General features: G+C 46.3%; 1 protein-coding gene across 4 annotated transcripts in view; it reads left to right on the top strand.

The window, feature by feature from the left end:
• The window catches only part of PHACTR4 (phosphatase and actin regulator 4), a 122,364-nt gene that overhangs the window by 83,290 nt on the left and 24,023 nt on the right, over positions 1-15,051 (top strand). For 3 of the 4 annotated variants that reach the window (XM_048501322.1, XM_048501323.1, XM_048501321.1), the window contains 3 exons: positions 501-581; positions 6,203-6,367; positions 9,988-10,362. In XM_048501322.1, the coding sequence (XP_048357279.1) occupies positions 501-581; positions 6,203-6,367; positions 9,988-10,362 (621 nt within the window). The remainder of the gene's footprint in view (positions 1-500; positions 582-6,202; positions 6,368-9,987; positions 10,363-15,051) is intronic. The other variant, XM_048501324.1, reaches the window with a different exon arrangement.

The raw sequence follows: 15,051 nt of genomic DNA, 5'->3' as shown, positions 1-15,051 counted from the left end.
CAATAATATATGGGGACTCTTTCTTTAGCTGGCTCTCCAAAGCAGTACTCCCAAATAAAAGGCCATTTAAAAAAAACCTAGAGCAGCTGTCGTTAGGTGATGGGAAGGCAAGAGGAAACTGAAAGAGATGTACTGAGATAACACATGGAGAGAGATCAGTGGATTCCGTGACTAAGAGGTTTGGCAGCTGCTGCTTTTAAGGAATCATTGACTGTCTTGTACATTTGGAGGGTATCATTGTAGACTTCTTAGCAATGGGATGCTAACGTTTGGCCAGCACCAAGAGGTTGTGCGTGTGTAAGGAGATTGTGAACATAATGTAGAATCTGTACTTCTTCCCTGAAAGCGGTTAGGTGGGCCAACTTATGATGTCTTTAGAGAAAGAAGTTTAGGGTTGTTGTTTTTTTAAGTAGTAGGACTTTTTCTTTTGTTTTTTTTCCCAAACTTCCAACTTGCTCTGTATTGAGTGCTGGCTCTCTTTTTTCCAATTTTAATGTCAGTTTTAGAACGAAAGATTTCAATGCGAAAGCCAAGAGCGGAGCTCATTGAAAGAGGGCTTCTGTTCGAAGACCCTGAACAGGGTGAGTTTTTTCCCATTGTCTTCCTCTGCATATCCTTCAGACCCTGAGAATCCTCCTCTTCTGGCATTCTTGACTTATGTGATACCTCCCTGTCACCCTCTGCTGAATGCAATTCTGTAGTTCCCATCTGCTTTTTAAACATCTTCAGTGTGAACCCCTACAACTCCCTGGGGGACAAGTCTGTATTGCTGGTATCCTTTCCTTCCTCTCACTATCTTTCTAAACCCTGCTTTAGAACTTTCAGGTAGGTTAGAGTGCGAACTCATCTCTTGCCAAAGGGCCATTTCTTAGATGAGATATGAGCTTTTGAGCTTCCCCTGTGCAAGAATTCAGGGTACTCTACTGAAATTACCCCAGCTTGCCTCTTTACTCACTAGACCACATTGGTGATTGCCTGTTTGCAAGAGAAATAAAAAACTCTGAAGCAAACTTGATTCCAAATAGATTAATTGTTGTTTTTTCTTTCCTCAGCAGGGCCAGACTTATAGATAAGGATAGCCTGTGATGATTTTATGGTGTTTTTCTATGTTAACCAAATGGAGCAGCTCTCTGAAGAGTCTGTATATGATTTTTCTAAATAATTAAAATAAATGAATATTGTAGGAGTCCTTCAGACCTGCAGATTTGGTGCCTCAGAGTGTTGTAGTGGTTAGAGCACAGGTGTCAAACTCGCGGCCCTCCAGATGTTATGGACTACAGTTCCCACCATCCCTGCCAGCATGATGCCCTATGGGTTAGAGGATCAGAGTAGGGATCTGGGAGACCCAGATCCCTACTCTGCCGTGGAAGTTTGCTGGATATTTGGGGACAGTCACACATTCTCAACCTAACCAGAGGTGGGATCCAACCAGTTCTCACCACTTCTCTAGAAATGGTTACTAATTTTTTCTGAGTGCCGAGAAGGGGTTACTAAAGCAACCTCCTGCCCAATAGGGACTGGAGGTGCATGTGTGCGGGGCCCCACTGTTTGAATCCCACCACCATCGGAACCTGTTATTAAAATTTTTGGATCCCACCACTGAACCTAACCCACCTCATAGAGTTGTTATGAGGATAAAATGGAGGAGAATAGAATGATGTAAACTGCTTTGGGAAGAAAGGTGGGCCATAAATGAAAGCAACTAATTTATATTCCAAATGTGGCAGGGATAAAGGGATTTCCGTGCGTAGTCTCCCTAATGTCCTCACGCCTTATTGATGATACCTTCTGCTCTACTTATTTCTCATCTTCACACTGGCCGCATTCACAGTGTTGGTTTCCACCAGCTTTGAACAGGACATCCCTGTCTCTTCAAGAGAAGGGAAAGTGTAGCACATAGGGATCTCATTTGCTTTCCCTGCTAAGGGAGGGGAAAAGTCTCATTTGCAGAGCTCCAAAGTTGGGGTGGCTGGGGAGGTCTCAGATCTCAGAGTGGGTTGAGTGCCAAAGAGGGGAAAACATGTGCATAACTGAGAATCAAACCTGAAGGGAATGTACACTCAGAATGAAGGATACCCCGTTGAGACCCTGCACCTTGTCCTTGGCTTGCTGCTTTCTTTCATTCAGTTGGCTTTTAGCCTTCCATCAGCATATCAAGTCACATATATTCTTTAGTCCTTAACCCTAAACAAGCAGTTTACTCTTTCCATCAGGTTTTTAAAAGGCATCAAAGGCCAAGGACACTCTGCCCTGCAGGTTTTTTGAAGGGTATTTTTTTAATATCCAGGGCCAAAGTTTTTCTCCATTGCCAAGATAGCAGATTGAACTGCTGCTGTAATTTCCTCCTTGGGCAGACAATCTGAAAGCAGAAAATGTATTGAAGGGGAAGCATCAGTGACAGTCATAGTTTTTGCTTTTTGGATATTGCTCTGTCTGATATAGAGCATACCGTGAAAATGGCATGTGAGAAAAAGCTGAGAAAGGGCAAATAAAAAACTTTAAAATCTCTAGAAATGTCAAAACTTTTTTTTAAAAAAATATCCCAGTGCCACTGGGCCAAGGCTGATCATGTGAATGGCCTTGTCACATTACAGGTCTCTTTTTTCCTTCTGTTATGTTGAAAAGAAGTTTGCACCGGCCAAAATGAACTAAGGGGGAAATCAGAAGTGTGTGTATGGGGATGGGGGGAAGCTGTACATTCAGCCTGTTCCACATTCTTTGCGATGGGATGGAGTAGGGCAAAAGGATGAAAGATCTATCTCTTGAGACCTGTGGAATGTTGAATTGACCTTAGGTTTGAAAGCTGGGTCCATCTTTAGGGTTACCTTATCGTTATGGAAGGTGCAAAGTCTGGGTTTTACAGAAAGGTCCCCAAGTTTCAAGACCCTTCTAGCTGAGGTAATGGCTACTAAAAATATAGCTTTTATCCTTAGCTATTTTCTAGGTGTCTCACCGACCAACTAAAATGGTGGTTTAGTAAGAGCATCAAATACCCTGTTTAGTTTCCAGGTAGGGAACCTGTGATCTTGTGTTGTGTCCTGCAGTAAGAATCCTCTGAGGAAATGTCTAGAAAACTTCTGCCCCTTGTCGATGCCTTCTTGAAGGAAGTCTGATATCTGTTACTGATGGATTGCAGCTGTTCCCTGCCTTACTTCTGCACCTCCTCGCAAAGGCCTTCCACAAAGTGTTGTCGATCCTATTGATGGAACTTTTCCTGGAAGCCATAAGGGTAGCTTTGACCGCTGGACTGTGTCCTAGGTGGATAAAAGACTTGCGTTCAAATTCCAGGCAATCAGCTTGAGCCACTCCAGATGAGGATGCCAAATCAGACCTTGATGGAGCATGTCGGGTGACACTGGGATCATGGATGGTTGAATTTCTGATATCTGGAGAAAAATCTGTGAACCATGGTCTATGTGGCCAAAAAGGGGCCACTAGGATAATTTGTGCCCATTGCTCTCAAATCTTCCCTTTTACATGGGAGGGAATGCATAAAGGAGGGTCCTGGACCAGGGTGACATAAATGCATCTGTCCCCTCTGCTCTGGGATGTCAGTACCTCAGGAAGAAACATTCCATCTGATGGTTTTATTGGTGAGACAAACAAGTCCAGAAGAGGTGTTCCGAATATATCTCCGATCATGCCTAAGAGACCCATTCCCTTGGGTGCAGAACTTGTCTGCTGAGCCAGTCTGCTTCCACATTGGCTACCTCTTGGACATGTTCCACTTTGATGGAAGCCAGATGTTTCTCTGCCCACTTCATAATCAGAGTTGCTTGCTTGTGAAGCGCTGTAGACCGGGACTGCCCCGATTGTTGAACTAGGTCTTTGCTGCAACATTATCCATTCTGATTAGGACATGGTGGTGTAGAATCTTGGGCTGAAAATGTTGAAGTGCCAGATATATTGTGCGTGGTTCCAGCAGGTTTACTGGAAGTGTGCCCTCTGATCCGGACCACTGACCTTGAGTCAGAATCCCATCTACCCTTGCCCCCCCAGACTGAAAGGTTGGCATCAATGAGTATCTGTTTTTCCATTGATGCCCAGAAGGTTCTGCCCTGGTGTAGGTTTCAAGTCTTGGTCAACCAGCTTAAGCTGACCTTTACCTTGGTGGGAACTGTGATGGGTAGCTCTTGTTTCTGCAGTTCCAAGGTCCGTAGGAACTGTTGTAGCTCCCTTGAATGGAGCCATCCCCATTGAATTGCCTCTGTATTGGACACCAGCAGTCCCATGAGGGATGCCAACCTCAACCTGGATGGTTGTCTGTCCTTTATGACTTCTATGGCCAATTGTTCTGTTTTCTTTACTTTTTTTCCTGTAAGGAGAAAGCGTTGAGATGTTGTATTAGTATCTCTAGATTTGGCTATTAGTGCCCCTGGTAAGGCTAGAGAGCTCTTTTGGAGGTATATCAGAAAACCATAAGCCAGCTCACCAGAATTGCTCTGGCAGGGTTACTAAGGTGGACTATTCTGATAGAAAGGCATTTTGAGAAGGTTGCTATGCCTGATCTGTTTTGAGTGTGATCTCAATGATTTCCTCAGAGACAGCAATTTTTGTTTGTTTTAGGAAGATAAAAGGACACTTACTGCTGGAATGAGAGAGACATGCAAGACCAAAAAACAAAAACAAAAACCAATTACAAGGGGCTCCTGTGACAGGTTGGAGCAAAATGTGACAGGTTAGCTCTGAGAAGATGGTTTCCAAGGAAGGCACTTTTTAAAAAAAGATATTTATTTCATTTATAGCCCACCTTTCCTGCAGAGGCTCAAGGCAGATTACAGATTATAACAACTGTTCAGTGTGATAGCACAAGGCAGCCTGTAAACCATGCAATAGAACTGGGAATACAGAACTGGGAAAGGAACTGGGCAAGGAAACACGAACACCTGTCCAAGGCATGATGCAAACAGAACTTCCCAATAGCAGGAAGTTGTGAGCAGTTTTCTTTTTGAATGTGTTAACCTCTGTAGTATTGTGGAGGATGGGAAATGAAAGAATGCGGAGCAAAGTGGGGAGGGGAGACCTCATACAAAACAAGGGAAAGGAAAGAACCCCCCAGGTAGTTGCAGCCAATCTTTCCATGTGGAAAATGTAGAAGCGCCCCCCCCCCCCCGTACAGTTCATGGATAATTACCATTAAACCTGTCATTTTTGTGATGATATATTCAAAGAACTTGACTTTATGTGCGTGCACTCTTTCAGTCAATAGTGTCTGTGATGGTGTTTGGCTTCTGTTTAGAAATGATGAACTCCTTGGCTGTGTGGTTGTCTTAATCATGGTAGGGTCACATTCTGTCAAATCTTCTCATGTCAGCTTTTAATGAGATGGTCCCCCATATATGTAGGTTATACCATCAAGTCAGTGGCTTGTGGTCCCCATAATGATCCCATAGGGTTTTCAAAGCGAGATGTTTGGAGGTGGTTTGCCATTACCTGCCTCTGTGTAGCCCCTCTGGTATTCCTTGGCGGTCCCCATCCAAATATTAACCAAGGCTGCCTTGCTTAGCTTCTGAGATCTAACGAGATCAGTCTAGTCCAGGGGTCTGCAACCTGCGACTCTCCAGATGTTCATGGACTACAATTCCCATCATCCCCTGCCAGCATGGCCAATTGGTCATGCTAGCAGAGGCTGATGGGATTTGTAGTCCATGAACATCTGGAGAGCCGCAGGTTGCAGACCCCTGGTCTAGTCTGAGGCTATCTAGGACAGGAACACCTATATATAAGTTATGTAAATATCTGTAGCTTGTGAGAGCTGAAATCTGTATAATATAGAAATTATATTTTACCTCTCAAGCAAAGGTTGAAGCTTCCGCATCACCCGAGGTGGGTTGTACATAAAATCTGACATAAACATTTAGTAAATTATTGGCAATAGAATAGTGGCAAACGGTGCTTAAAATCAAATCAGTTTCTGTTTTTTTAGCTCACCCACAGAGACTGCAATATAGTCTAAAACTCAAGGTGATTTGTTAAAAAATAGTTTCCAGTATCAAATATCAGCTGCAACTGGTAAAAGCTGTATCTACAGATCTGGGACTAATTCTCTGTAATACGTACTGAGATTCCGTTATTGTGTACTCTTCCCCAGGCACTTCTGGTTTCTCATCTTCAGGCGTGTGTGTTCTTAGACCTGTTCCTACTAAGTCTATCGTTCTTCTTCCTCTTCCCCTCCCCTCCCCTCCCACCCCACCTCACACAGATGGAGAAGACCCGGACAAAACCAGTCACACAGCGCTGAAAAATGGACACACGATCCCCATTGACTGCTCCGGGGTCACCGGACTGAGCCACCTGGAGGAAGAGCCTGGGAAAAGGTCAAGCCTTAAGAAGCCCGTTTCATTGGAGGAACCAAAGAAATCGCAAGGTGACAAATTCAGAGGCGATTGTGGGAATGTTTGTTGGTGTGTGTTTGTGTATGTGTGTGTGTGTGTGTGGGGGGGGAGGCTGAGGAAGGAAAAAGTGTGCCTGAAAAAATGTCTCTGCAAATGTCTTTCTCCCTCTAAAAATACCAGTTTTGAGGTCTCTTTTTGTACAGTGTCCCCACCCACAGTGATTTCCCCATTCTAAGGCAAGCAAACTCACACCTTCGCTGCTGAGGCCTGACCCCACCCAGTTTATCTTTCCTACTATCAACCATGCTGTCTCCTACCCGCCCACACCCCTCTGGAACATGCCAGCCCTTCATCTCCTTCTTCGCTTGGGGAATTTGGCAGGCACCTTCACGCATTCCCGTCCCTGCTGCTCTTTTGAATATTTCCTCCCTCCCCCTCCCCCTCTGAAATGGAGAAATTCCATGGGCAACGCCTTAGACTTCAAATGGGGCCGAAAGACATGACCAAGATGGGGGCTACGCAGGGAGGGGAGTGGGGATTTAAGCCTTTCGAATCCTGCTGAGTTTCGTGGTAGTTGGCATGTCAAAATGCAGTGTGGGAGTTTGGTTTCAGTTAGCAAAAACGAGCAGGTTTTTCCTTCCCGATTCAGGTTGAATCAGAATTGAGGCTAAACCTACAATGTAATTTGCCTTGTACAAACAAATGGAGACCTAGGGTCTTTGTCTGGTCTGCACCGTCAAAAGTATTGGGAAAGGGACTTGTGGGGTATGGATAAGTAGAAGCAAGCCTGGGTGAAACTTCTCCTAGAGACCTCCTCTTGCCAAGCCCCTTGTGAGCTCAGCTACTGACCCAGCTTTTGGAAAAGTTCTGTAAGTGCAGCAGCCTAATTGATTCAAATCTTTCTGTTCCGCCTCTCCCACAGCTTGAGGCAGCTTCTGAACTATTTTGAAGCTTTGCCACATTACCTCTATAAAGGTTTGTATCCAAACGTGCCACAGATTGGCAGCAGTTCAGCCAACAGGGCCATTGGGTGGCCATGAGGGCTAGAAGCTTGGTAGCTGCATGGTGGTGTGATTGCATCCCTGCTGAAAACTGGGCTGACGAGTTATGATGCTGCTGCTGCTTTGTAAGCTTTGCTTGCCATGCTGATTCCAGGGAATGGTGGAGCCACACTTAACTACCGTTTTGCCTATGAGCCCCAAGAGCTGCTGTCTTTGCCACCAAGTCCCTTTCCCTTCGTAGCAGCCCCCTTGATAGCTTCTTTTTTGCTTCTCCCTTCACCACTAAGGCTGCTTCCAGCCCACCAACCATCCTTAGCTCAGCAGCTGTTTCTTCCATTACTTGTCTCTGTCCCCTCTCCGTGGGGTGGAGCTTCACCATCTCCCTGCTCCTTTGATTTGCAATGCTGCTAAAAGCAGAGACCGAGAGAAGGGAAGGGAGTGCAGCGTGTTTGCTCCTCCTGGGCAGGCAGATTGGAAGCTTTCCGTCTACTGTGTGAGGCTCTTGAAGCACGCTTTGGTCATTCGTTCTGTTCTCTACCCCAGGGTGTGTCTATTTGCTGCTTTAGATATATACACAAGGAGAAAATATATTTATTGCATGGACTCTTGGGGTATGATGTACTGGTCAAATGTCAGGACATTGGAGCGCTGGAGGTGCTGTATCGAGGACAGCGCTCTTCGTGGGTTGCAGGCATTCTGCGAATCCCTACAGATCTGCCACTTTTCTCTTCTGCCTTTGAAAGGAGATGAACACATGGCACTGCTTTCCATTGAGTCAGAGCCTTAGCCTGTCAGTCATGTCTGCTTTGATTGGCTGTGACTTTTCCTGGAAATCAGAAAGGTGTGCTTCACACCACCTCCCATCTGATCTGGAGATGCCAAGGATCGAACTTGAAACCTCCTGATTGCCAAGCAGATGCCCTATCCCTGAGCTGCAGCCCGGTCCCACAGTATGAAGCTGCCTTGCTCTGACTGGCAGGGGCTTTTTAGGTCTCACATCTTTCACACGAACTACCTGGGATTATTTTTAACTGGATGTCATAGATTGAACCTGGGACCTCCTACATGCCAAGCAATTGCTCTACCCCTGCAACACCTTGCTGGCATAGCTGCAAGGCAGCCGCTTCTTACATTAGAGGTTAAAAAAACACCCTAATTTTGTGCATGCAAGAAGCTCTGTGGGCTGCAGATGTTTGTGCTGAAAGAAACCATTAACTTCTGACACACAGCAACCCTTGTCTGTTATTACCTGAAAAAGCTTGGCAAGTGGTCCAAAAAGGGCAGAGGAAAGCCCTGAAAATAGATCAGGCTCCCTGAACAATAAAAGGGCCTAAGAAAGTGTTTTTGGCCATGTTTTTTGGTACCCTGTTCTACTGCCCTTCCTTCAAGGAGCTCGGGCGACAATTATTGTTCTCCCTTTTACTTATTATATTCACATCAGCCCTATGAGGTAGGCTATGCTGAGCAGCTGTGACTGGCCCAGGCTCTTTTCTGTGAGCTTCATGGCTGTGTCTGTGTGTGGCGGGGAGGGTCTTTCAGCCTGTATTTTCCAGCACCAACCGCTAAAGGTTCTTAAAAGCTGCACTCTAGGTAAGAGCAAGATTCAAGCTTGGTAGACCCATTAAAAAACAAACAAACAGATTTCCAGGACTTAAGTTTTCAAGCACCCAAGCTGCTATCATCAGAAACTCCAGACAAGGAAAGATTCCGTGATGGTTTCTTTGATAATATTAGAATATCACATCGGGATCCATTATGCAATGATTAATTAATACACTTTTGGGTAGATGTCTTCTCTGTTTAGTTCCTGTGTATTCTATAGTATTTTTGCTAATTCTGTTCTGTTAAATATATTGTGAAAATAAATAAGAATTGGGGTGCTCCGTGGTTTCCGGGTTGTATGGCCGTGTTCTAGCAGCATTCTTCAGAGGATGCCAGCCACAGATGCAGGCGAAACGTCAGGAGAGAATGCTGCTAGAACACGGCCATACAACCCGGAAACCACACAGCACCCCAGGGATTCTGGCCATGAAAGCCTTTGACAATACATTAAATAAGAATTTTTTTTAAGAAACTCCAGAGAAGGAGTATATAGGTATGTGATACACAGACCTCAGGATTACATTTGATGTGACTTCTGTGTCCAGTGGTTATCAGCCAGCTCCTTCGTGTTGGGTTTGCTCCCGTTTGCTCGGTACTGGTTTTAAAAATGGCCGGGTGGAGAATATGACCGCCTGGGATTTTTCATCCTCATGGTGGTGTTGAGCAGTATAATCTGTCCTTTGTCTCTCAAAAGCCATTGCAAATAGGGAGAAGGAGTTACCTTTAAATCTTGAATACCCCCCAATTTCCTCTCCCAAATTGCAACTTGTCGCTGCCACCACTCTGTAGAGTCACTGACCTAGTAGAATAGCACCCTGATTTTGAGACGGCTTCAGGAGGGCAGCCTGGTCGGCCTGTAGTAGAACAGCCACATTTGAGTCCAGTAGCACCTTAGTGACCAACAAGATTTCCGGCGCGTAAGTGTTGGAGTGTCAAAACTCGCTTTCTCAGACACCGGGTATCTCGAATCTAGCTCTTCTGATTTTGAGAGGGGTACTTTTAAGGATTTCCATGCTAAAAAACAAAGTTTTATATTTTTTTTCTTTTAGGATCCTCCGATGGTCATCTCTATCCAGAACTGGCCTCCAATCCTGAAACTCACGTCCCCAAGCAACCTCTGCTGCCTCCGAAGCGGCCGTTGTCCCAGCCCACTTCCCAGGAGGCGAACGACGTGCACGTGCCGGATCTCATCCCTTCCAGCGTGGCAAGGACTATGCCTTCTTCCATGACGACGGCAGCGACTGCCAGTGCAGCAAAGGGGGGCAGTTTTCCCACTGTCCCTTCCCCGGCCCCCAGAACTGTGCCCTCTCCTCTCTCAAATACTTACACGACTGCTCCCGTAAGCATGACCAATGCAGCCCCTGCTAAGCAGCCTCCTATCCCGCCTCCAAAGCCAGTTAATAGGAACAGCAACCCTCTAATAGGTAAGTGGGCTGCTCATTCGTGCATATGCATTCAGAGGGGCTCAATCTACGGGCTGCCTCGGGTATCCTTTGGCCGATCCTTGCTTGGCATCGGGTAAGGATGTTTATGCCTCAAAAGGGACGTAGCCCGTTTGCTGAGTCCGCTTTACCCTTTGTTGCTCTTGCAATGTACGCAACTGTGTATGTTCACAAGTTACGTACACCCTGCCTGGAGGCAAGAGCCATGTGTGTTTTCTGCCTTCTCTTCTGCTGAGTGAGTTTAATTCTGTGTTAATGTTGGATTATAGCAGGTGGGCTTCAGACAGTGCAGTTACAGGTGACCGGAGAAAGCACATCAGGCATTAACCACATCCGGAAAACTTACCATGTAACGTTTCAGCAAAATTAAACCAAAGTCCAGCGGCATTGTTCCAGACTAAGAGAATTCATTGCAGCGCAAACTTTCATGAGTCAGGTGCTTCGGGAGATACACTCATAGCAGAAATATTTATACTGAAAGTTACAGTATTTCTGCTGTGAGTGTACACCCTGTGCATCTGATGACTTGAGCTCTGATTCACCAACAATCATGCTGGAATGCATTTTGTTAAGCATTACATGCAACCCTTGACATACTCCCCCCTGCAAGTTAACGGAGCCTCAAAAGCCATTGTCTCTGTTTTCACCATTTGCAGATGTTATCCCAGAAGCTAAAAGGCATCTTTCGCACCTCTGGCACAAATACCTTGAAGGGCCATATTTCTCAATGCACAGCTAGTTGCTTAAGACTACAAGTTCTGGCCTAAGCCAAGTTGCACCTCTCTGAGCCTGCTGGTTTCTCCTACGTGCTTTTGGAGGCTTCTTGCAACCAGATTTAGCATAGCACTATACTGTCTAAATTGGGGTTGTGTAAGAGGCCAATAAAGTATAATCCAGGGTGCTAGTATGGCTGAAAGACTGCATTCCTTAATGTGTCTTTCCGTCCAAGCCACGGTTAACCAGTTGCAGAGGCACTGCGTATTCTTACGTCATTCCCCCAGACCGGTCTGCAACCTGCGGCTTTCCAGATGTTCATGGACTACATCTGGAGAGCCACAGGTTGCAGACCCCTGCCCCAGTATCTTCCTTATACGGAATCAGATCACTGGTCCATTAATGTCAGTATTGTCTCCTCCACAGGTGTCAAACTCATGGCCCTCCAGATGTTATGGACTACAGTTCCCATCATCCCCTCCCAGCATGATGCTGGCAGGGAATGATGGGAACTGTAGTCCATAACATCTGAAGGGCCACGAGTTTGACACCTATGGTCTACTCAGATTGGCAGCAGCTCTCCAGGATCTCAGGCAGACGTCTTTCACTTCACTTCACTTCATTTCACTTCCCATCTCATTTTTTAAAGGGACCTGAATGCCTCTGAGGCACCTGGCAGCTCTTACCACCCCATCCCATGACAGATGAGTTCAAGTATTTATCAACCTGCAGTGTTTCCTCAGCTTCTTGAAGCAGGACTCACTTCTTAACTTGCTCTGTCTTTTTGGGAGCTGTCCTTGCAAAGTGTGTCCAAGCTGCAAAAGGCCACACACCCATCCATCTCCAAGTTGCTGGTGGTTGTTAGCAAGCCCAAGTCCATGAGAATGAATGGGGATGCAGAGGTAGGGCAAGGTGGTGACTGGGACAGACAGGAGGCTGTCCTGCTTTTGAAGGGAAAATCAGCTGCTCAGATGAGCCTCTAGGAGTACTGCTCTAGCACCCAGTCTCCTGAGAGAGGGGCAGAATAGTTTAGCTCTGTCTCTGAGAGAGAAGAGAGTGCTTGATTGTGAGGTCTGTCTCTGGGGATGAGCAAACCTTGCACAATTTAGTCTGACTCTGAGGAAAGGGCAGGCTGGGGTGAGTAGAATCCAGCGGGTGAGAGGGGATCAAACCTAGTCGATTGTCCATAAAATCCTCCTTGTACCTGCAAGCTGTGTAGAGAAGTCTTCCTCCTCTCTGAAGTCAGAACAATGTTTATGCCTCAGTCAGATTTGCACTTGATCTACGGGGGCTGTGCTGCTGGTTTGTTCCTTTAAAACCAACCTGTAAATAAATAAATCTTCTTCAATGTTTATACATTAATCCAGCCTCAGAGATCCAGATAGTTTCCTTGTGCACCACAAAGCTTACCTCACAGCGGTGAATCGAAAGGCTTGTTAAATGCAGAACACTAAGAAACTGCTTGAAATGAACCTGGATCCCAAAAATCTTAAGCCGCTGTGGGGGAAAAAGGCTTGTCACAGTGACTCTTCCCAGTCCTTGGGGGGCTGTCTCCTCTCCAACTCAGGAATTAGAGCTTTGCACCCACTCAGGGAGCATTGCTTTGGGTCAGGTGGTGGAGCATTTGTTTTGGACTCAGAAAGCCTCAGGTTCAATCCCTGGTGTGAGTGAGTGTGTGTGAAGTGCCATTAAGTCACAACTGACTTATGACAACCAAGTTGGGGTTTCAAGGCAAGAGACTAGCAGAGGTGGTTTGCCACTATGCATAGAGACCATGGCATTCCTGGTGGAATCCCATCCAAGAGCTAGCCAGGACTGGCTCTGCTTAGCTTCTCAGACCCGATGAGATCAAGCCAACCTGGGCCATCCATCAATCCCAGGTACATCCAGGTAAGAAGAATCAGGTAGCAGATGATGCAAAAGACGCCCGTGAGAACGGCCGCCAGCATGTGAACTGGGATCTGGGAAACCCAAAACTGAATCTCCACTTTGCCATCATAACTTGCTTGGTAACCGTGGGCCAGTCTCACACCGTTATCCTGGCCTACTTCACAGGGTTGTTCTGAGGATAAAATGGAGGTGGGGAGAATGGTATAAGGTGCCCTGGATCTCCATTGGGGAGAAAGATGGGATATAAATGAAGTAAGTAAACAGAACAACTCCAGACCTTGGCAGGCCGAGGTTCTGAGTAGCACCAAGGCAGCTTTGTGATTTTATGTGGGAGAGCTGTGTGACCCACAGTCTGGGAACCGCTGCCTCCTGGAACAAATCCTAGCAACAGGCTTCTTCTTGTATTTAAAATCTAGGAGACACCACAGTGGAAGCTGTGCCTCTCACAATTGCAATTTTAATAAGTTATGTGAGGAAGGCATGTTTACACCAAGCGCAAGGGCTGATTCAGGGACTCTCGTGTCCCCAGCCATGCGATGGCTTTCTGTGCCGAAAACAGACTTGTTGATTTGCCAATTGGTTTGGTTTGAGTTGTCGTGGGAATCCCTTCCAACCAGCCTCTCTCTGGCCCTTCATAACATGGGATTTGATAGCTGAATTCAGGGAAAAAGAGGTTGGAGGAACAGTTCAGGAGCTGTTTCCCGAATGCCTGCAGAGCGCAGCTGCTTGCCCGGGCGAGAAAATTCTTGGAAGGTGTTACAGCTACTGAACTTTGCACCTGGGACTGAATTGGAACTGAAGCACCAGTGGAGGAGGGGGGAGCAAATGATACCTATGTCAGAAAAGTGTCTTTAGTACTCCTGCAGGGCGTGGCAACACCTGTGGTTTGAGGGCGAGGAAAGGAGGTGGAGTTAAGCGGTAAACAGATCTGGGGAGCCCACACCTGTTTCTGCTCACCTGCTGAGAAACCTGCAGTGGGAGATTGCTGCAGATTTCGCAATTTTACTCTGTCGCTTGCACTTCAGACCGGATATGTAATTGCCTTTTTTGTTTCTTTTGGACAAACCAGGCACATTCCTCTCCATTGAGCTCCTCCAGGCTCAACAGGCTCCTTATGATCACCCAAGGGAAGGCACAGGGGTAAAGGAACAGGAAAAAACGTAGCAGCCGGGGCAGGAATGTTGAGTGGGATGGGAATGATACGGCTACATAAGAACTCCTGAGATGGCGACTGATTAGATATAAAGAAAACAGAGACAACCCAACAGAGCATAAGCATGCATACATTTTAACAAGCTTCTGGGGCTAATTTTGCCATCATATGACAATATAAACCAGGGGTGTCCAACTCTGGTGCCTCAGATGTTCATGGACTACGATTCCCATCAGCCCTCCCAGCATGACCAATTGGCCATGCTGGCAAGGTCTGATGGGAATCGTAGTCCATGAACATCTGGGGCGCCAGAGTTGGACACCCCTGATATAAACCATGTCAGCATATGAGAAAATACCTTTAGTACCCAAAAGCTTATGCAACAATATAACTCCTACTTCTTAAGATACGCCAAGACTCTTGTGTGTGCACTGCAACAGTCTAACATAGCTATCTACCCTTCTCATACATGGTGCATCTTCTCCTTAAATACAAGGGAGTGTGAGGGTAGTACAGGGAGTTTATTTTATTCACTTTATATCCCACCTTTCTCCTCAGCGGGGATTTGAAGTGGCTTACTTAATTCCCCTCTCCTTTATTTGTATTTTCACAGCAACCTTGTGAGGTGGGCTAGGTTGAGTGGTGTGACTGGCCAAAAGTCACCCATGACACCGGGGGGATTAAAACCTGTGTCCCCCAGATCCTAGCTACATACTGGTTTTCAGTGTTGTGTGGGAAAGACCGTTCCGCCAGACATCCCACATAAGGCTTTAGCAGAGAGTTTGCAAGTTCTCCAATGCCAGAGCCTTGCATGGTCTTAGAGCAGCATCCCTAATTTTGTACTCACTAAGCGTGGGAGGGCTTAATGTTGTCATGCCTTAATATGGCGGCTCAGCAACCGCGTGTGTGAAAAC

The sequence above is a fragment of the Sphaerodactylus townsendi genome, linkage group LG06, assembly GCF_021028975.2.
Source record: "Sphaerodactylus townsendi isolate TG3544 linkage group LG06, MPM_Stown_v2.3, whole genome shotgun sequence".
Taxonomy (NCBI): Eukaryota; Metazoa; Chordata; class Lepidosauria; order Squamata; family Sphaerodactylidae; genus Sphaerodactylus; species Sphaerodactylus townsendi.
This window is presented reverse-complemented; position numbering and strand designations above follow the sequence as displayed.